At 47.2% G+C, this 23433-nt stretch overlaps 1 protein-coding gene across 3 annotated transcripts in view; it reads right to left on the bottom strand.

Moving 5' to 3' along the window:
- The window catches only part of bcas3 (BCAS3 microtubule associated cell migration factor), a 273081-nt gene that overhangs the window by 175372 nt on the left and 74276 nt on the right, over nucleotides 1–23433 (bottom strand). For 2 of the 3 annotated variants that reach the window (XM_062552310.1, XM_062552309.1), the window contains exons 16-20: nucleotides 15041–15191; nucleotides 11023–11067; nucleotides 3487–3611; nucleotides 3047–3212; nucleotides 2493–2593 (exon numbers count right to left, since the gene is read on the bottom strand). In XM_062552310.1, the coding sequence (XP_062408294.1) occupies nucleotides 2493–2593; nucleotides 3047–3212; nucleotides 3487–3611; nucleotides 11023–11067; nucleotides 15041–15191 (588 nt within the window). The remainder of the gene's footprint in view (nucleotides 1–2492; nucleotides 2594–3046; nucleotides 3213–3486; nucleotides 3612–11022; nucleotides 11068–15040; nucleotides 15192–23433) is intronic. The other variant, XM_062552311.1, reaches the window with a different exon arrangement.

Here is a 23433-nt window from a genome sequence, read left to right as displayed (position 1 = left end):
GGCCGAAGCCAAACATTCATCAAACTGCTGCGGTCAGGCTCAGCCTGCCTCCAGCAGCCCACCCCCAAAAAAACGTTCCCTCGCACCTTTTAGACTCAAAAACAAATCCTCCCACACACACACACACACACCCAAAAGAGAAAAAGAAATACATCTTTGCACAACAGCAGGCTTCTCTCTAGTCCGCTGCATTCTCTCCTTTGCTCTCTCGCTCAATATCCCTCTCTCTCTCTCTCTCTCTCTCTTTTTCTCAGAGCATGGCTGTGCACAATCTCCCCTCATGGGAGCACAGCTCTCTGATGGAGCTACCCTTGTAAGCAGTTATAGGCCAGGGTTTCCTCTTAATCAGACTGCAATCTCTATGTGTTCTTCCGTGTGTGTGTGTGTGTAAAGCTCTCTCTCTCTCTGTGTATGTATGCGTGTGTATACATTTATGTGTGTGTTTTTAAAGTAAGTACATGGTGTGTGTCTGTGTATGTGTGTGTATGTGTATGTGTGTTTGTAAGTAGTTGTACTGTATGTGTGTGTATGTGTGTGCCTGTGTGTGCTAGCAGACACTGTTATCATGCACTGTGTAACAGCAGCAGCAGCAGCCTCCTGAGCGTTGCAGTGCACTACGCGAGCGACAGAAAGAGAGAGAGAGAGAGAGAGAGAGAGAGAGAGAGAGCGAGAGAGAGCGAGAGAGAGCGCGCCGTGGGCAGATGGACAGGTGGAGATAGTGACCATGAAGTGGCGCCACCGCTGCTTTTATCACCCGCCCGCGAGGCTCCAGCTCCCCTGACCCGCCCGTCCGCATGCTGCATATTTAATCAGCCCGGGTCATCCAATATAGAGCGGCAGCCCCACCGTGTCAATCACACAGCAGACCCCCGCCCCCCCCCCCGCTCTCCCCCCTCCTCTCCAAAGACTTCAACAACAATCACACACACACACACACACACACACACACACACACACACACACACAAATATGCATTTAGAGAAATAAGCGCTGAACGATGCAGTATCACTCTCCCTCACACACATGCACACACACGCACACACACACGTCTCCATCTCTCTCTCTGTCTTTCTCTCTCTCTCACTGTCTCTCTGTGTGTCTCTCTCTCTCTGTCTTTCCAGGCTGTTGGCATGGCTTCCTGTGATATTAGCTGGGAAAATGAGAGGCTGATAAGAGGGGCCTGGGGGGGCGGCGGAGGGCAGAGCTCCTGTGTGCGTGTGCCTGCTCAGGCCTTCTGCCACCGCTGAGAGAGTGGCATCGACCGAGAAGTTTGATCTTTCCCCCAACGTCACAGCAAAGTCCCGAACGCTGCTTTTCGGCACACTGAGGACGCGCGACAGACAACACTGTGCAACGAATCAGCTGCGGGCGGGCGGGAGGAATCGAAGGTGGTAAACAGGCACGACCCACTGAGACGTTCAAGACTAAGGGCAACAGTCAGTGCTTTTTTTCCCCCCACATGACCTATAATGAGACTGATAGTCTTGGCCTTCCCAGTGCCGGGGTTGGTAGCTGCATGCATTGGTGTAGCGATGATTTTTTAATTGGATGCTCATGTTAACCAAACTGAACGCAGCTCATTACAATGGGCCCTCTGGTGGAACATGGAGCCGCGTGGAAGCTTGCCAGTGCTGCTTAGACCCCCGAGACGTCATGCGGCGTGACACGCAGACGAGGCCATCCGCCCGCCCGGGCTAATTCTGGAGAGCGCTCTACCCGTTAGGGCCCGAGAGCGCGACTCGAGAGTTTAGTGGAGGAGAGAGTGTGAGTGAGAGAGAGAGAGAGAGTGAGAGAGAGAGAGAGAGAGTTGTGTTGCCCTGCGGGGCTCGGAGAGCTAATTACTGATATGTGTTTATGCTAATCGCGGCTAACGCTACGATGCTCGCTCATTCAGGAGGGATTAGGGCGTGTGGTCATCCGTGAGGGCCTGTGGCCCTGGAGTGGCCATCGGCAGGGGCAGCGGACGTCAAGCTTAAGTGTTCCGCTAGTCTATCTGCACTTGTTATTTAGTTGGAGGGTCCGAGGCTCGCTAATTAGCATCGTTTCATCGCTAGGCTAACGCAACACTGCGATCGCATCTCATAAAGGGACAAAAACCCCAGATGTTAATTGCTATTGAAAGGAGACAGTTTGCCCTTAAAATGGCAAATGCTAACGCATTAAGAAACAAAACTATGCTTATCTCACATCCAACTACACTAGTAGTAGTGAGAAAGTGAAACAAATGTACAGTACGTGATGAAAGGCAGGGTGAAGTGGCGGTAGAGAGAGGAGGGGGGGGAAAGATGGTAAAACACTACAGTATATTGAAAGGGTCCTGTTCAGCATGTGGCACCAATAAAGAGCCAACATCTCCCAAAGGAAAAGTGAAACACAAATCAGAAGGACATGCTTTAGTGAACAAAGCTCTCTCTCCACACACACACATACACACACACACAAAAATACATACACACACACACACACACACACACACAAAACTGTCCACTTACAGCCGGCCAGGAGGTACTGGTAGTACTGCACCAAGTCTGACGCCAGGACCAATGGGTGGTTGTTGTTGAAAGGTGGTTGGAGCTCGTTCCACTGTGGCGTCCTACTCAAAACAAACACAGAAATCAATTTAGGAAGCACATATCAAAATGCCAGATGCATAGGCCAGTCTCGCCCCATGCCGAGAGAAAATGGACTCAATTCCCCTAAGCCCGGCAGTCTTGCTGATTCTCAAAGCATCAGCACAGAAACATGTAGGGGACATGTCATGCATCAATTTGGTTTTTACAATTTGATCAGCAGCCATCTCAGCCATATATATATATATCACTCAATCGTATTTCCTCATTTTGTGCGACATATGCCTGTATGGTTTGAGAGAGGCCAGTCCTTATGTCTGTGTATGATGTTTGAGTAAATAAATTATTTCTGCATGACCGGAAGGGTCATGTTTGTGTGTGTGTGTGTGTGTATGTGTGTGTGTGTGGACTGTGAGGATCGCGGTGCCGAACTAAGCACGGCAGCCCGTAGCGGCGGTGGGGGAAGCGGGCCGTACCGGGCCAAAGTCCAGCAGGCGCGTGGACAGGTGTTGAGCTCCAGGGGCGTGTCGTCACTGATCTTCTGGGCGGTGCTGATGGGCCGCGGCTCAAGGACGTGCTCCACCAGGTTGCCGTAGCAGCTCAGGATGTACAGGGATTCCACCACCGACTGGCGGGATTGGTCTGGAAATAGTAAGGAGAGACTAATGATTTCAGTTTTAATCTTCTTATTTGAATATTTATGCAATAAATGATCCATCAGGTGATGAGCATTTTTATCACTGATTCAAAGCTTAGCGCATCACGTAGCTGTCACCCTTCCATTCTCTTCCGTTCCTTTCTCAGGAAGTCATTGTTTTGCTTGTACCAATTAAAACATCAGGTGCTCATCATTTGCACGTTGACCTCTGTGCTTCCACAGTCTCCGAGGGGGTTCCCCACCCCAGCGTCCACTCACCTTTCTCCCTCTTCATGTTGGGGTTGGTGATGAACCAGGAGCGAGAGGGGGCGAAGATGGCTGCCACGCAGAACTCCCCTCCGCTGGACTTGCTGGGTGAGATCTGGGGCGGAGGCTTGGCTTTGCTGCGGGACACAGAGGGACAGGTCAGAGCCGTGCATCAGGGCTGACACTCCCCCTTCCACAGGCCGTGGACGGACAGGGAGCAGCCCCAGTGCTCTGGAGTGGAAAAAACTTTTTTCTTTTTTTTTTCTTATTGCTTTTTTTTTTTGAGGGAGGTAGTGGAAACCACATCACGGTGTAGGGAGAGAGAAGGAGAAAGAGTTTTAGATGCATTAATTAAAGCAATGATGAGCACAAATACAAATGACTCTTCGGGACTCTCTAAGGAATCTCCAAAAAACACAAATGTTGTCAGTAGACACAAAACAAAAATTATACATGCAACAAACAAAGCACTTTCCAGAGATAGTACTTGAACAAAAAAAAGTAAATAATAATAATTAAAACACACTTTTTGCAAGAACAAAATACAACAAAAGTTTCCTCATACTAAAATACATTTATTTTGACATCCTCTCTTATAATCAAATATCCATACTTTATGTCTATAAACATAAAAAGGCATTATCAACTTTAAAAGTCAAGGAGTTTACATTGCCAGTAAAATTGCCAGTGTTCTTTCCAATTCCGGAAACCATTTTGACTTTTATGGTCCCTATAATATAGCATGAGCTACAGCCCTACATACTATGCTGGATCTAGCTGGTCTTCATAAGTGTGATAGGATCTTAAACTGTTTGTATTACAGTATTTTATACTAATGTAATAACTGACAATGGGCATGCGTTTTGAAGTAAACACAAACAAAAGGGGAGTGCAGATGTTCCGGAAGTACAGTACAATACTTCAGAAAGAGTTGAGCTGTGGTTGAATCCGCATAGATCCGTTTTAAATACTAGACTGAACTGTGTGACCTCTCCTGCTATTTGAAATGATCAAATCGCTGTAAATCCTCAGGACAGGCTTTCAGTTGTGTTGTACATGTTAATGTATTGCATTGTTAATGTATTTGGGGTCAGCCAGGGTTTCTCTCTAAACTCTATAAGGACAACATTTCAACTTAGCCTTATGCACAACGACTAACCTTAGAGGTCACACCTCGGCAGAAATACCATGTATGTGTAATGCACTTTCCTTTTTAACTAAACAGACAATGGCACAGAACAGCACATACAGTAATGTGGCTTCTAGGTACTGATAATAAAATGCATGCTTAACATATAGAAGGATTAAATAATGCTGTTTGTTACAGCCGTTATTTCTAGGACAGTGTGTGTGTGTGTGTGTGTGTGTGTGTGTGTGTACTATATTTTCAGATAACACAAAATGTGACAAAAATTTACGACAAGAATCAACACTACATTTCTGTAACACTACACAACTCAACATGTTTGTTTGCAAACTACTGATACAGGATTCCAGCACCAGATACTACTGATGCCAAACTCATTGCAATGTCTGCCTTCTGTTGGCTATATTTCTGATATTAAATAAATAATTATACAAATAGACTATGCTGCACTAACTATTTATGTGCTACAGCTGGGGCACCACGCACATCTACAGTACGTACCCTTCACACAGCTGAAGAGATCTACAGGCATTTGCACAAATACACAGACACATTCTAACACATATTGTACACACATCCACATTCATCTGCATGCACATACACACACACACACACACACACACACAACTTTAAAAGTATATGGGGTCAGAGTACCACATAATGGCTGTCATTTGCTTTTAAATCGGCCTCCGACTCAAGCCTCCACAGCTGCCTCCTAAGGTCTCATTCTGGGTTAGCTGTTTAAAAAGAATTTATTGGGAGTTATTGGATTATTCTGCATGCCAAAAACGGTTTGATGAAACCCGGCGTGGAAAAGGCTTCTTCGCTGTGATAGGGTCCCCATATGGAACTCATCACCGAACAGTAGCGCCGGCCATATTATTGTCCAGCTCATAACTAACCCCGACTGTAAAACCTTCCCTCTCCACCTCAGCCATGTAAGTGGCCATGACTGGCCGAGCAGTGGACTTTTTTTTTTACCGGATGTAGCGCCAGTCTACGAGGGGAAAGGTCACATTGTGCTGAACTCACTGGATTTGGGGAGGGGGGAGGGGGGGTATTATAGGGCACCAGGGAGAGACGGATTCCACTGGCCAATTAAAGCTATACTTTTGGTCAAAGGCTCTGTGGGAGGAATTTCCGTCTAACAGCTTGCTGGTGAGACACTGGGCTCCACAAGCATGGAAAACGAAGAATCACAAAAAAAAAAAATCTCAAGGAATCCAGGCTGGACCTCCGTCAATACAAACAAGCCTATGGAGGAGAATGTGTTTCAGCACCCTGTGATTTCACCAAAGAGCCGGGCCCGGGACCCAGGACTTAAGGTGGCTGGATAGAGCAGTTTGACCTCCGACGGCTCCGACACGCCGTGCTAATAGGTGCTGAATGACCTGTTGGCGGCCCGAACTCTCGCTCCTTGCCTTCCCTTAAAGCTGTCAGCGAGTCGTAAATTAGCCCCGCGACGAGGAGTGATGCCGATGGCTTTGTTTAGCCCCCCGCGCCCGTCTGAGGGATGTTTGTGAAGATGATCGAGAGGAAGAAAAAGACGAAAGCAAAACACACACATGCATATCTGTGGACACACACACACACACACACACACACAGAGAGAGAGAGGAAGAGACTGTTAGCGGCCTGTGTTTATTAGTGTTGGAGTTGGGGAGCGGGCCTGAATAACCAAATAGCCGCGCTGCTGTGAGCAGGGGATGATGGGGGAGATAGCGCGGTGTCAGGATATTGCCTTGGCTCAGGCTCGGCCCCGGCCCGCGGCCTTCCCCGGGCCCTCGTCTTTCAGCGGCGGCCGGGGAGATACGGCACTAACCAAACACACCGGGGCCTCTGCAGGATGTTGGAAGAGTTCAGCAGGAACACGGCGCAGGGTGGCTTCCACTCCCACCCACCCTTCTTCTCCCAGCTCCCTCCTCCTCCTCCTCCTCCTCCTCCTCCTGAGTAACATCCACATATCAAACAATTACCACCAGGGGCTAGATAGACGCCTGCGAACAACCGAGATGGGAGGCCGCTCACTCAGTAACTGATCCCCTCCCCTCCCCTTTCTCCAACAGCCACAGGCCAGGACCGAAAAAGAAAAAGGGAACGAGAGTGAGCGAAAGACAAGAGAGGGGGGAAAAAATGAAGGGGAGAAATAAAAAAGAGAAGGAAAGAGTGGTGTGCAATTGAAAGTTGGCTATAAAACTTCACTGGCCGCCACAGACGTTGAGACAGGGTTTTTTTCTTTTTTCTTCCTTTTCTTTCTCTCCGAGAAATCGAATGAGATTACCATTTTTATGATGTGGGAGTCAGGTGGAGGCCGCCCGGCCGCCCGGAGCCGAGCCGGAGAAGGGTGTTTAATCTGGGGGAGCGCCCCTCTGATGGACTCCCTTTACAGGAAAAGATGTTAAGCCGCCACGGCTGCGGTCAGCTGCCTCCAATAGGCCCAGGAAACCCAACCTGATACTAAAATGACTTAACAATAATTTCTATAAAATCTTACTTTTTTGAGCGGGAGCAACAGGAAATGATACCCCACTATTGGTGTGTTACTTTTTGTGAACTCCCCTCTTTTTTTTTTTTAAACCATGTTGTATAGTAAAACCAGGAATAATGTTATGTTAAGGCTTGTATTAGGGTCCATATCATCAGTGGAGCCCCGTGGCACATATGTGTGTGTGTGTGTGTGTGTGTGTGTGTGTGTAAGAGCTCCAGGACGCTACAGGAAGGAGGTTTTTTCGTCTGGTCTGCAAGGCTGGTTTTATACTGCGGGGCAGGTTTGGCCCCGTGCCCTGTCTCCAGGGAGCCTTGACGCTGTTTTCCCACTGAGGTTTCAATGCTGATCAACTATGCTAAACTCCCCTTTGAGGAGGCTTTGGCCCCGGCGGCGTCTGCCAATAGCCAGATCACAGTTTAGTTCACAATTTTCTGGTTCTCCGAGTGAAGCGACCGCGGGGAGTTTATTCGTCTGTATTTTAAATCACTCTTTTCCTTTTTGGTCGCACTTGAAGTGGCTTGGAAGTGTTGAGGTTTCTCTTCCTGTGACAGGCAATGCTCGGGCGGGCTGAGGGTTGGAGCAACTCCGGAGAGCATATATAAGATGGAATTGTTTGAAAGTACGAGGGGGGGGGGGGTGGTTGGAGAAGCACATTGGCATGGGCGTGGAGAATAAACTTACAAAAAAATGAAACCCAATAGCAATGAATTATGAAAGGCAAATACATTGAGCGGGATGGGCAGACGGGTAGATGGATGCTACTAAACAGCAGCCAAATCTTCCCTCCTCTTCCCCCCTCCTTCTCCCTTTGACATTTTCTGTGTGTTACTGCCTTTAAACAGAGGACACTTAGAATTTTCTGTCCGCCTAATTCACTGAAAAGACTCCTCGCATGTCATTTCCACTTTTAATTTAACAAATGAGGACTCTTGACTTGAGCTAATAGCTTTTCCTCAAGGGCATAATTCAATCTGCGTTGTCCACCATCAAAGTCCCTCGGCATTAGAGTGCCGGGGCTGAACATGAGGCGCCGTCCAGGGGTTGGGGGCAGCGGTGGGGGGGGTCGGGAGTGGAGCGGTGGCAACCTCCATTTATTCGCGGTGGGGCCCCGCAGTAAACAAACACATGACAGAGCCCTATGCTCCAGCAAGGCACTCCACAACAAAGGCCTCATCGGGCGGTGACTCACCAGCTAGCCGTAGCCCACTATATGGTTAGCTCGCTCGGAAAGCGGAGCTACAGTTTAGGGATCTGCCTAAAAGGGTCTAAAAGCGGGCACATAGGGACATGATTCAATGTTAGATTTATCATTATACAGCAGGTCTCCCCCAGAAAAAATAACGGTCGGCCTTGGCGGACCAGGCAAGGGACTGCACTGATTGGGGGCCATTTGGGAGTGTACTGCTCTACCATCAACAACGGGATGTAAACATTATAACTGCAAACATTAATGGAAGCCTTTCCCCAGCTCCCATCAAAACTCCACTTACAGTGCCCACTGATGAGGGCAGATGTTCTGATGCAAATTTTCCTCCCAATCTAAAATGTTCACCAACACAAGTTGTCTTTTTTATATCGTTGTAAGGGCTTGTGTACACATGAACAGGCTAAGGCTTACACTGAGTGCAAAATTGAAGCATTCCAAAAATGAATTTTAGAAGTATTTTCAAAGTAATTTTTTTTCAAATGTATATGCCACACGTCACGCGTCACATGTGGTTTAGCCAATTCCATTGATTATAATGGCAGCTAACTGTTACAGCATACAATCCGCAGAAGGAATGCATCAGTTAGGTGTTTGGTGCAGCCTGCGGTGAGGCTCAGTAAAACTGTACATTTGCCCAACAATGGAACTTACTCAGTTGATACAACATACTGTTGACATTAGATTACATTAATTAGTAGTTCCAGTTGGTGATACCAATCTCACATTTCAAACATGCAATTTCAATTGTTTTAACCGATTGCATTTTGTTTGGTTGATCTTTAGTTTGATGATCAAGATCAACTTTTGAACCTACAAAATACCTGACGCATCATCAGACATCACATCCGATCCAATCAGATTGTCTTCCAGGTGAAAAGCAATGCATGTCTGATCATGAGTGCATCTCCCTGCTCTTAGTGTAAACATAAAGAGACAGGAAGTTCCTTTGTGGCGGCATGATTTCTGATGCTAATGGTGCACCTTTGAAAAGCACACTGCCTTGGAATCACTGGGGGATTTTGCCGGGAAGAATGGGAGCGGCAGAAGAGGAGGAAGAGGAGGAAGGAGGAGGAGGAGGGGGGGAAAGTCTTCAATTAAAAAGTATGAGCGTTGCACAACAAAAGGCGAAACCCAAGACCAGGGCCACTCCAGCAGAGGACGGCACCACATGCTATTCATTTGGAGATGTGAGAGAGATGGCGCTGGCAGCCCGAGAGTCCGAGGGCAGGTTCACTTCACTTAGCTCCTCCATCCTTTATACATAAATGAATCTGTCAGAATGGGCCCTCTTTTGAAAAGCTCCTAGGCATCTTATTTCACAAGACAGCACTGACAGAGACTTAACTTTGCCCCCTCCTCCACTGCTACCACCAGCACCAGCACCTCGAACACCCCCCCTCGGTATTGAAAGAGGTTGACTGTTTCAGATGTCATGTCTCTCACAGGCCTGAGTGTCTGTGGAAAAGCTGCACTTTGACGGCTGCTGTTAGAGTATTTGTTGTGTCCCAGCAAAAAAATGTTTCCCCAGAACAAAAAGTCTGACATTAGATCAGCACTTCCAATTTATCACCAGTCAAAAAATATTCTCTTCACCAAGAAAAAATAATTAAAAATTAGCACATTTAATATACTAACACGTAAAACACAATTTTCTTTTTCAATTCCTAAAATTAACCAAGCACACGTACCTTCAGCTAAAATGTACCTATGCTTGCACAATTTGTTATCACTGCAGACAAAAGTAACACCATAAATTAAAACGGCAACAGCAGATGTAGCTCTAGTCTACACCCACATTTCATGCCCAGCATAGTCGGCAAAAAGAAAAGGCTACATTGGGCCAAAGCCTAGGTCTCAACATGCAGCTTTAATCACAACCATATAGAAGCCATAGGACTCCAAACAAAGAGGCTATATAGTATTTGTTTCTTTGATATGAGTGAGACAAATGTTTTAGAAGAGAAGGGGACAACTAGAACACCACAAGATAGACATGTGGTGGTCGATGACGTACAAGTCCAAACCCAATTTATGGAAGTCCTTTACACAAAAGAGCTCAGAACACAAGATGAGAAATTTTCAAAATATAAAAGGCATAATTAGATGACATTTTGCCTTCATAAAATCGGAATTTATTTGCTTTTTTGACTGTTTTTAAAACTCAGAAATGATGCATTGTGTATGCTAGCACACACATGTTTACTCCTCATGTCCTTGTTTATAAGTGTATGCTTGTATGTACGCAAATAAATGTACGTTCAGACAGAGGTTTCACTTTCTTCGATCACATATAGTCAGCTTCCAAAATGACACTTGTTTATGGGTCTAAGCTTCAATACGGCAATAACTTTAATTGCTGAGCTTGAAACTGTCTTCCAAAACTGATACCTAAAATGTTACTGCTTCTCCACATGACTTCATAAAATGCACAGTACATAAACTTGGAACCATGCAATTCAATCAACAGAATTTATTGACTAACAGATCCACAGGAAACAAAAAAAAGAGAAAGAAAACACACAGCCCGCAGAGGGAAATCTTCCCTCGGGGATGCTGGAACACACTGGCAGAAAAAAAAAGAAACGTTTGAATATTAAAAAAAATAAAATGTTTGGAAATGAATGAATCACAATAATGAATGCAGCCGTTTTCACTGGAAGCGAAAGAGAAAGCAGAGCATGCTGGGAGCGAATTGGAAAAACTCACCATGGAGTTTTAATGGAAAAACATCCTGCCCCAAAGAGGTAGGGTCTTCATGACAGGGAAGAGATACACAGAGATAGATGGAAAAACCATTATTATATGAGCCGATTGGGCATACAGTTTGACATAAAGCATATTTACATGTCTGTCCAAATGACACAATGCACAGACAACACAACCCGACATGGGTTCTGTTGCTTATAACTTTATTGAATCACCTAAACAGGTTTATAGAATGAAATGATGTCCTTACAGTCTGCAAATATGAGTGACATGCTTAAGTCAAAGTCACCACATTCACATCAGAGAGAGGCGATTCCCTGTTTTTCCATTAAGAAAATGTCTGTTTTTTTTGTGTGAGATGTCCGCGGGGGGATGAAGCACGCTGCGGGCGTTTAAATGAGTTAGTGCGTAATTGTGAGCGGTGTGTTTATCATGTGCTCTCACTGATAGTGACAGATCTGCACAAACAGTTTTATGGCAGATAGCACCGTCCCAAAAGCAATCAGGCCCAGGGTGCCGGTTCCGCCAACACAAACACGTGGCGTGGACGCAGACGGGGCCGCCGCCAACCAAAGCATCGCCGCGGCAATAACGCGACCCCCATCCGGCCGGAGAGACGCACCAAGGACGGTCTTCGACGTCTGGCTGTTGTTCTTGGCGAACTGGCGCAGGATGAACCTTTTTTATTTGTGATGGGAGATGCCACCAGTCAAACTGTCATTACGAATACGCACTACACTTTCTTTTTGGCTCCAGAAACATAAGATGGGAGGAAGCTGTTGTCTGTTTGAACTTTTCATCCTCCCCCTCACTCACCCACATCTTGCTCCTACTTTTCCTTTTTTTTTCTCCCCCCCTCCTACTTTTCTTTAGTTCTTTCATGTGCATTTGACGTTGAGTAATGGATGAGTTATGTTCACACAAAAACACGAGCACCCAAACGAGCGCGGTGGACGGACACCATCAAGCAGTGGGACGGCGGGGCCCAGGAGCCCCTGGTGGCCCTCCACTGTTACACCCTTGAGTGAGGCACTTAAGCTGAATTGCCTCAGTAAATATCCAGCTGTGTAAATGGATGAAGGCCAATGTAAAATAAATGAGAGCTGTGCGTGTCCCCCGGGGAAAGAAAAGGGGCCTTCTGGCTTATATTTAGATAAGACCTCTGGTGCACTTCCGCTTCCCTTACAAATCAATAGTCAGGCTTCGGGAGCAGGGGTGTGGGTGTGGGCAGTAACAAGGGTTAGTATTTACAAGGGTTAGAATAGTAAATAATTATTTCCCATGTGAATTTCACTTTTTTGGGTGGTGAAGCGGTCGGTAAAAAAGAAACAGAGACCAAACAAATATTCCTTTCTCGTTTCTTTGGTCTTGGCCTCTGAAGTGTCTCCCCGTTCCAAGAGAGAACGAAGAGCCACAGGGAATAGTCCCACTTCAGATGGCCTGGGCGCACACACTCACACAGACACACACTCACACACACACAAGGATACATACTGTACACCACCACAAGTACACATACACAAGGCATTATGGATTAAGGATAATACAATAAATACAAGAGATTCCAACAAGCTGACAAATGGACAGGCGTCCTTTATGAGAGGGCTCTTAATGGACACAATGTCACGTTGATTAGACACGGAGGCGCAAACATGATGGAGGGCAGGAGGAGGCAAGGAGAGCACGAGCAGGCGGGCGGGCGGGGTGGGTCTTGGGGCCAGTGACCCCACTTCCACAGAATAATCTTTCACACGTTTATCTCTTAACCCGTCGGCCTAATGCTGCACTTCCTGGGCCATTAAAAAACAAGGTGATTTGTGCAAATGGGCGCGGCGGACAGGCTGGCTTGCGAAACTCATCATCTCTCTCTCTCTCTCTCTCTCTCTCTCTCTCTCTCTTTCTCTCTCTCTCTCTCTCTGAAGCGTGCCGGAGCTTGGCTCTTAAAGGCCATTTCCACACTTTGGGCCGTTTAGCCCGGCATGAGACAATGGACTCAAAGCAGATCATTTCACGTATTACACTAATCTGCGCCGCATCTGCGGGGGTCAGAGGAGTCTCTCGCGTTCGCACAGTCGTGCATTAGCGGACAAACCCCCCATCACGAAGAGTTCGGCGGGGGTCAAGCGCTTCCGTTGCACTTAGTTGTCTCTTTTCCTGTGGGCGGTAAACACGTATGGACACAACATTTGGTTTGAGTGTTGGGAACGCGGAGCCGACAGGCGGGCAGATTACGCCTAACTGGGGCGCGAGATGGACATTGGGGTGGAGAGAGAGAGAGAGAGATAGAGACACCGAGAGAGGACAGCTGGACAACGACAATAGAGAGGGAGGGATGAGAGGATGAACAACAGAGAGTAAGAGTGAGAATGAAAGTGAGATGATGAGCGAGAATTATGAAAAGGAGCGTGGGTGTGTTTGTGTATGGTGGTGTGTATGTGTGCATGTGAGTGAGTGTGTGTGTGTGTGAGAGAGAGAGAGAGAAAGAGGGAGGGAGGGAGAAACAGAGAGAGAGGGAGAAAGAAAGAGACAGAGAAACCTCTGCCATGTCATTGGTGTTCTGTACAGTTGTTTGTGGTTCAGACCGGTTTTCTCCTTCCTCTTTTTTTGCTGACAAGGAGGAGTAGACCACAAACAGGCACAAAAGAGCTCCTCCAGGAATCTGGGTCAGGCCCAGGCCAAGCACAATGCCCGTCTAGGGTCACACGCTACAGAGGTGCCTCAGAGGGCCCTGAGTGCTGTGTGTGCTATAAAGTTCAAAATGAAAAGTTAAAGAAAAGTCCAAATTGACTGGTATTTAGCTTTCATTGAAAGCCACACTGTTACTGTATGGCCGGTCAACTCCCGAACCTGGACCGACCAATGTTCAGGCCGCTTCACTTCACTGCACCCACAACAACTTCCTGTCACTTACCCAACCAAAACACTGCTCCTATAGCCCCTCAAAGGAAGACAATGTGTGTGTGTGGAGACCCCAAAAGTCCATGTGGTGGACATGTGAAGTCCAATGTCCACCACGTGAGGAGGACGGCCTGCTCCTCTGTGCCCTGGGAGAGGAGCGTGAGATGCGAGCCCGTGGAGGTTAAGCAGCTGGTGCTCTCTGCAGCCACGCTGCCAACAAAGATCTGCTCACACAGGTGGAAATACATCTGCCTGCTGCTCCCTTTCCACACACACACACACACACACACACACACACACACACACACACACAGGTCCCAGTGCAAACGGATGGTGCGCCATCATCACCTGCAGGAGAGCGCAGCAGCCCTCTCCTGTGACACCCTGGCTGTCCTTGACTTCGGTTAGGCTCATAGACACACAGCTTATTTGACTGCGGAATGGGCACCAAAAACAGCAGCATGGAAGGAATACCTGCCAGATTCAGGGCATGTGTCATTCACTGGAGACGGGCTGGCATTCACTGCCCTGTCAGACGTCTGCGGTTATGTTATCAAATAACCCGGCCATTGTCTGCATTATCCGAACATTTCCCATTCAAACAGGGCAGGTAAATGACATTTAAATGGACATAAGCCTTTGAAATAATTATTACGAGTCTGCATGTAAATTGCAAAAACACTGCAATCACAGAGACGGCCAATCAACGAATGCCTATTCACTGTACAGCAACTGTCACACAGCTGCAGGGTGGATGCAAAAATGACTGAGCTGAGGGTGGCCTGAACACATAGGCAACAATAAAATACACATACAGTAGATGGGCATACACGTCATGAAGACAATTACAAACACATGTATACTGTACCTTTGGAAATATACAGCTTTTACCTATGGAAATATACAGCTTTTTTAGCTGGACTGTTTCAATTTTACAAAACACTGACAGGAACACATTTAGGTTCCTTTCATCAGTCCCGCTGTTTGTTTGTTTTTGTAAAACAAAAAATAAATAAATAAATAAACAAAAAAAGCCCCTTCTGATGTGGCCACTTCTCATGTACCTGCCCGTTCCATCCCTGTGTAATGCATGTGAGGGGACAGAGCCGCTGGTACTCACCCGGTGCGTTTGGTGATGGTGCCGAGGGTCATGGGCTGCTTGATCTGTGCCAGCGGCAGCACAATGGTGAGGATGGGCAGAGGGGACAGCCGCGGGTTGCCCATGTTGTTGTTGGTGAAGTTGTTGTAGGACTCCTGGCTGGTGAGTTTAGCTGAGGAGACAAAGACGGACGGGGTGGGAAGGTCAGACAAGAACAGGCAAGAACACACTCACACACATACACACACACACATAAACACACACAATATTCATTTGCAGCAAATTACAAGCTGGACTTGAATGCCATATTTGGGTCCATTTAAAAACACATATTGATTAGTAGAGGGTTCCTAAGCTGATTGCCAGGCAGGATAAGGAGCGGGGCTGAGGAGGGGGAATCTCGCCTGTGGCCAGCACTCCTCCACACCTGAGGCGGGCGGATGACGCAGGGTTTGGCAGGGGGGCGAGGAGGGTTCTGGCTGCTGATTGGAGCTAATGACCTCAAGATGCAGCGTGACCATGTAACTCCCCCCCCCCCCTTACCCCTCACCCCCAGACCCCTACACCAACCCCCTCCAACCCCAGCATTCATCAGCAGCTTCAATCAGCAGCCTCTCTTAATAGCCCCTCCGTTCCATGTCCTCAAACTATCATAGGGCCATTTGCACAAAGCTGGAGTTTTCTTTGAAACGGGGTGGGGGTGGCTGGCTTGGAGACCAGGGGAGAGGGGGGTGGGGGGGTGGGGGGGTTCAAAAGCAAATGCCAGTCTGCAATTTTGAAAGGTTGCCTGATGTAGGCTAATGGCTTTTGAAAATGCTGTGAATGCTGTGAAAACAAAAACACATACAGGAGAGAAAATGTGTGTGTCTGTGTCTGTGTGTGTGTGTGTGTAGTGGGTTGGGGTTGTGCGAGAGTGTGTGTGAGTGTGTCGGGTTGGAGTGTTGGTGGAGGGGCGGGGGGGTCATGTTTAGAGATGGCGTAAACACAGACATGACCAGGGAACATGTGGGACTGATCAGACATCGCTCCACATCAGTGATGGGGTCAGACGACACTCCCGCTCTCCTGTGCACTCACAAGATCAAACAGAGAGCTTGATACAGGAGACACACACACACAGAGAGACACACACACACATAGAGATAAACATACACGTGTGATGCCCCACACACATATGCACAGACATCCTCTGGATCATAATAAAATAAATTGTGATTTAGTTGATGCAGACATACAAACCCTATTCGCTTAAATTGGCAAAAAAAATATTTAAAACAAACCTATAGAAAACAAAGGAGGATTGTAAGCACTTCTTTATCCTACTGCTGCGTCACTATGGTAACAATTTCACAAGTAGCGAAATAATTATATCACATTCCAGGTCAATTATCTTTTCAAATAACAGTAACAACATTTTTAAATGAATATCCGCGCGCACAAAAAGAAAACTCAACCCCCGTGGCCAAGACCAATGTGTTATTGTTCGCCATTCAAGTCCAAGTTTTTGTCCTCTCGCAAATGTCTTGAAAATACTCCACAGGCCAGTGACTGCTTTCGTATGTTCTCCTTTTGTCACGTTAAAAGGTGAAGGCCAGTGAGCTAAAAGAAGAGGAGGGTGGACGGAGGGGGGGGGGGGTCAAAGAGCCCCCGAGACGGAGAAACAAAAGCGCTCGCACAAAGCGCTGCGAGCATTGCGATTATTGTCGGGAATCAAAAGAGGCCGGGGAGCCGAGGCCGTGGCTGAACCCGGGGACCGCGCTGCTCTGGAGAGGGTTTAGATCATTAACCCGTTTCCCTGCGTTTCATTAATGCCGTGAATTGCCCCGCTTTGTGTCCTAAGCAAAGAGAGAGAGGCTATTTAGGCCGCATGGCGCGGCCATAAAGGCCGGGGCATTTGCGGGAGACATTAGACAAACCCCGGAGCCCGGGCTGCCTCTCGAGGGCCCTTCACATTTCAAAACCACTACACCCCCAACGCAGCCACCTTTTGTGTGGACGAGCAGCAGAAAAGAAAAGGAATTTGAACAGGAAGCAGCCTGAAAACCCATAATGGCGCTTCAGATGAGCCACAGCTACGAGAGGAGGAAGAAAAATCTTAATGAATTTAGCATCTTTCTAAAAGGGACTCACTCTCCTTCTCTCTCTCTCTCTCTCTCTCTCTCTCTCTCTCTCTCTCTCGCGCTGCCTGCTTTAACCCCATCCCATTCGTAGTTGTGCTGATGACCTTCAGGTTAACTCGTACCAGAAGCACTCTACTCTACTCAACTCTGTGTCCGTGTCCTGGCTAATCTGGGCTGATGAAGGCCATGAGCACATCCGTCTGATGGATGAGAAGTCAGGGCGTGCCAACCGTCCCCCCCCCCCCCCCCCCCCACAAAACCCTCAGTGAGGACCCTGGCAGGATGGAGACGCTTGGCAGACTGGTATTATGGCTCAACATGCTCTCTCTACCTCTCCCTCTCCATCAACCTCTCCTCAACGCTTTTTGGGTTACGGAGCCGTCATTTGATTAATGGTTCGCTTGCGTGCGTGGAAGTGTTTGTGTGTGTGTGTGTGTGTGTGATACTGGGCGCACCAATGACACATGATGGGGCTGTGGAAAGAGGATCCGTCGATGCAAATGCGTGCGGTTGGGGCGGGCAGCACGACTGGCCGGTGGGGTCACCATGTCACCTGACCCAGTCCCCACCCCTACCCCCCACCCTGGGCCCGATCTCGCTCCGAACCCATTTGCATCTTCTTCTGCCGGGCCGTGCATGCTCCTGGGCTCCCTGTCATTGATATCTTGTTATTCTCTCTCTCTTTCTCTCCTCCTCCATCTCTCTCTTTCTCTCTCTCTCCATCTCTCTCTCTCCTCCTTTTCCCCAAGCTGTTCTATTTGCATCCAATAAAGTAATGGGTTCCACCACTGAACTATTACTCCCCCTCCCACCCCGTTCCCAAACACACACACGCGCACACACAAACACACACACACAGACACACACACACACACACACACTCCCCATTAAAAAATATGTGCTTTGCTTGGGCTCAGAGACGAGTCTAAAACGATTGCTTTATTAGGAGATATAAATCTTAAACGCATACGAGAGGAGGCCAACAGAGACGAGAGAGTGTGATAAGAGAGAGAGAGAGAAGAGAAGGAGGAGGAGGAGAAGGAGAAGGAGGAGGAGGAGGAGGCGGAGCAGTGGAGGGGATGGGGATGAAGGAGAAAGAGCGAGAGAGAGAGAGGTGGAGAGGGGGGGGACAGAGAGGGGGTAAGAAGAGATGAGAGGCTCAACAGGTTCACATGCTAAACGCTGTAAAGTGACTGGGGAGGGCGCCAGGCCTTGAGAAACGCTGCCGCAGCTGCCGCGGACGCTGTAGCATCTGTCTGCTGGGAAGCCGGCCGCCTTTCAAGAGAAGGGACGGGGAGAGAGCGCGCGGCCTGGGAATAGGCTTGATATATATACGGTTTCAGCCATGCCTTTCTTGCCCATCCAAGTTTCCCAGACATGTTCGAGCGCAAGGGAGAGAAGCACACAGGAGGTAAGGATTAAGGTACAGGGGGAAGGACGGGGAGAGAGAGAGAGAGAGAGAGAGAGAGAGAGAGAGAGGTGGCAGGAGACATTGAGAGAAGCAGAAAAGGGAAAAGAGAACGGCAGGAAGAGAGAGGGGGAGAGAGAGGAAGGTAGAGAGAGAGAGAAGGAAGTAGAGAGGCAGAGGGAGGGAACGGAACAATGGTTGTACCACAGCATGGAAGAAAAAGCACTGTCATGTCAAGTGGGCCCTTTGCAAAATTCCCAGAACTATCATTATTAAAATACTCACTTCCAGAGGAAAGGGGGGGGTTTGGGGGGGAAAGGAGGGGAGGGAAGAGGCCTGAAGTGCCGGACAAAAGCAATCCCAGCGGACAAAGTGAAAACAAATTAACAGGCCCATTATAAAACACAGATGCTGCAAAGAAAATAAACTTCACAAGATTTACTGTTTTCTAAAGAAATCAGACATCAGTGGAAAAGACATCAGCAGCAGCAGTCGCAGCAGCAGCAGCAGCGACTCCCAGGTACTACCAGCACGAGGCCAAGGCTGTGCTCCTCTCTATAGGATCCCCCTGCCTGCCTGCCTGCCTGCCTGCCTGCCTGCCTGCTACGCTTAAGCTCTGTGCTGGGGTCAGCTCAGCCTATGTGAAAATGGCTGCATGCCAGCCGGTTGTCTTCCCAACAGGAAGGAGAATGCTTTTTAAAGAGACAGAGGTATTTTATGTATATATAAAGAGGTATTTTATAGAAATATATAGACAGAGGTATTTTATATATATATATATATATATATAGAAATGTGGAGCTCAGAGTTGTCACGCACAATAGGACCAAGAACGTCTCCAAACTATAACTGACATTTTGTTGGGTGCTGGATCCCAAGCATATCTCAGTCGTGACGCGTTCTCATTGAGAGCAATCGCGACGAAAAGGCTTAGTACGAGGTGCTTCGACACCCCGGGACGAACGATTTATTTCGGATGCCGGCGCTGTGGAGCGCTTTTCTTGGAAGAAGGAAAAAAAGTCCTGAAATGCGATCCGATAGTTTACAGCGCGTCGGTATTTACTACAAATCAGACGTGTGGCTGGGGTGACAGTGGGAATCTACCTTCGTCTGTGGATCAGATGACACGGATACAAAAACCATATGTGTTCTCTGCTGGGCAGAGCTGGGGAGGGTAGCATCGCGAGAGTCCAATGGAAGAGGGAGGAAGCGATGTACGCTCTCTCTCACACACACACACACACACACACACACACACACACACACACACACACACACACACACTCCTACTCTGCTGGGGATGAGAGAGAGGTACAGGAGAAGGTAGAGAGAGAGAGCAAAACAAAGACATGAAGGGAAACCGAGAGGGAGGAGAGAAACAAGCGAAAAATAGAGACAGAGTTTTGAGACAGACAATAATGGGAAAGAAAAGGAGAGAGATGGGGGGGGGGTTTGGGGGAGGGGAGGGGCAAGAGGGTGGCAAGGCTGCCCCGTCTGAGTGGGATGAACAGGAATGCATCCAGAGACATAATCAATGGGGCTACAGCATGTGGCTCTGATCAAGAGCCAGTAATTTGATAATGTCAATTTACTTAAAGGGGTAAGTGGGGGCCACGCTCGCCTCGCTTCTCAGTCATGAATGCTGCGCCGCCAGGCAGGGCCACTGCAGACGTCTCCACAACCCCACCAACCCCTAACAAACGCTCAGGGCCACAGCGACCGTGACACACTCACACACACACACACACACACACACACACACACACACACACACACACACACACACACACACACACACACACACACACACACACACACACACACACACACACACACACACACACACACACACACACACACACACACACACACACAAACTTCATGGTGTGGCGGATATGCGCGGAACCAACATCCAAGGCTGATTCTATCTCCTGCTCAATTAGGCCATTGGCCCTCTCTTGTCCCACTCGTGTGGACGAGGCCTCGGCTCAGACGGGGTGACCACTGCGTCCAATCACACGCTGTCACACTGAGGGAGAGCGCGGGCCAGCGGGACGCGGGAGCATGTGACCGAGGCGATGAGAGGTGGCGAGTGGAAAACAAATAGCCCAGAACAGGGTCACCATCACGACTGGGAGCCAGCAGAATAAACATCTACTGGGAACCACTCGAAAGCAGCAGAGTGCAAATAAAATATTACCACAATTATAAATTAGGGCTTCATGTCCTTCGGGTTTCTAAGGCTAGCTACTGATAAATGGGAATGAAAAACTTCATTTATCATTTTGCTTGTACCAAATATAATTTGTTGCTAGTAATAATATTGTTAAGAATTGGCATAAAATCCATAATAAGGTTCATTAACGGAGAATAATGTGTTCCCCTTTCATCATTTAGATAGAAAAAAAAATCTTAATTCATATTCACATTGGATCCATCTGAGGGGAAGTAATCAGACATACTGTAATACTGCTACCATTGTAATCTACAATCTATTAAGTAACATGCCAAATTAATTTAGCCTTTTCCATAAGCCAGCAATATATTTCTTTAAAAAAAATAATAACCCTGACAGGTCAAATATCATATAATTAATGACACGGTCAGATAAACCACTTGTCCTCAAATTCTCTCTAGCACATCAAACATGTCTCTGGACAAGCACTCTATTCTAGTTCCAAACACTCACCAAAGCCGTAATTCAAGCCCCTCTGGATGGAGGAGTATTTTGAACCTCATTTGTGTAATTAAAATATCTGGTATCCAACTTAAACATTACCCTCGGCGCAGTCATTTTCCCCAGGTTTATGATTAACATCCAATAACAATGGTGGCGAACTGAAATAACTGGTAGCAACCTCAGGGGCTGTGGAATCTCCTCAGATCTAAATGAAAGACATTTTTACACGCGCTGCGGATCTGATCTAAAACAGACAACTCTGTTTTTGCTTCTTCCTCTGCATTAATATAGCATTTCCAAACATATCTTACACGGTACAATAAGCACACAGGATCTGACTGCACTTATCCACTGTATCTTTACACCGTAGGGGATAAGGCTGCTACACTCACACACACCCCTAACTCAAAACCTAAACAAAGCTAGAACTAAGACATCCTTAGCTCTTAATAAAAACTAATAAAAAAAGTCTGCTTGTGCTGTATTATAGATCACATTACGGCTGCTACGTGCTTTATGGAGATTGAATGGCAGTGAAAACAGTTTAGAACATTGAATATAGTTCGTAGTAGAAAACAGAACAAACCCCTTACGATAGCATTGGCTATATAAATTAAAGATTTAAATGATAACATGACAAAATTGTCTGCCATAAAATAAATGATTGAAAGGGGGGGGGGGGGGGCTGTAGGGGTGGCGTGTGTCCTATGCAGGGAAAGCGGAGGGCTCCGTGGGCTCCACTGTCTGCTGGGACTTTTCTGTGCTGGTGAGAACGCTTGGCTGGGGAACAGCACCCTGACTCAGGTCATGAGAAGTGTCAAAAAAGCGTTTCCTTGTGGTGGGAAACGACGACATATTTGAGCCAGGCTCGCGCGCGTGCTGCCTGATAAAGAGACACTGGAGCGCTCAGCAAGCTTTTTCACATGAGAGCAGGAATGAGATATACCATGACACAGAGCTCAATCCTCTCCACACTGAGAACTCTCTCATGTCTAAAAATAATAATTATATTTCCCCCTATGCTATATTTTAAACAGAATATTCATACTAAGATACTAACTCCAAGGGCTTAGACAAATAGATTATCTGAGCTTGAAATTAACCATATGGCATAAATAGCCTTCTGTTCAAACTATTATACCCCTAATCTTTATTCATTTATGACCACAACATAAGCAATATCAATTCTGAGAATTAACTATCTGCAGGGCAGTGGTCAAGATTATTTCCATAAATCGAAAGCGAGAGATTAAAATCAGGACCACCGACACTAAAAAATTCACAGATCATCCAGTGTTTTTAAACGTCTCCCAAAATTACAAAATAACATTAAAAAATATTGTGGGCTTGCAAAACTTCACCTTATAAAGGGCACCATCTCGTAAGCCGTTGAAGCGCGGCATTAATAACCACATTCATTGCCTTGTAATTGTAAATGTGTGATTTGAGAATGTGCTGCAAAGGGAGGAATCCGAGAAGTCTCCCATTTCCACTGCGGTATTACCTAATCCAATAAACAAAAAGAGAGGCAGCTATGGCAACTTGGGAGAACCTTGTTCAAACACACTGGAACAAATTTTCATCTTATTTTCATTGGAATAACATGACTTTATTAGCCTGTCCGAGACAGGCCATCACAGGCAGTTAGGGCTGATCTCAGCACATCTGACGCTAAGTGCACCAAAGAGCAGCTCTCTGGTGACAAAAACACATTTCAGGAATATTTATGTAAACACGACAACACAATATATAATTAACGACATTAAATGAAAACAAATAAAAAAGTGTCATGACGCATCAGCGAGATCATCCATGTAAAGCAAAATCCAAAACACGACGACGACGACGATCTTCTTTCATGCCTTGAAATATTCAGAGCTACAAAGCTCGCCGAACGGGTGTTTGTGTTATTTTCCCCTCGTCGCAAGACAGCCGTAACGCTGCCTCTTTAAAGACAGAGCCACAAGGGGAAGGCGATGTTTTGCAGCCTCTAGAGGAGGCCATTCATAAAACTTGCTCTCCAAATTACATAGCAGCTCCAGCCTTTTTTCCCCTGGATTAGATTCATATCAAGACAGAGTGGAGAAAGAAGGGGGGAGAAAGGGGGAAAAAAAGAAGCAGCGACACGGTTCCAGCCTTACGAGTCCTCTTCCTCTTTCTCCTTAGCGGTGGAGGGAAGGGAGGGTAGGCTGGGTGCTCCAGCAGC

This window comes from Sardina pilchardus, chromosome 13 (assembly GCF_963854185.1).
Source record: "Sardina pilchardus chromosome 13, fSarPil1.1, whole genome shotgun sequence".
NCBI classification, from domain to species: domain Eukaryota; kingdom Metazoa; phylum Chordata; class Actinopteri; order Clupeiformes; family Clupeidae; genus Sardina; species Sardina pilchardus.
Note: the sequence above shows the minus strand (reverse complement) of the source record. Positions and strands in the feature narration are given on the sequence as shown.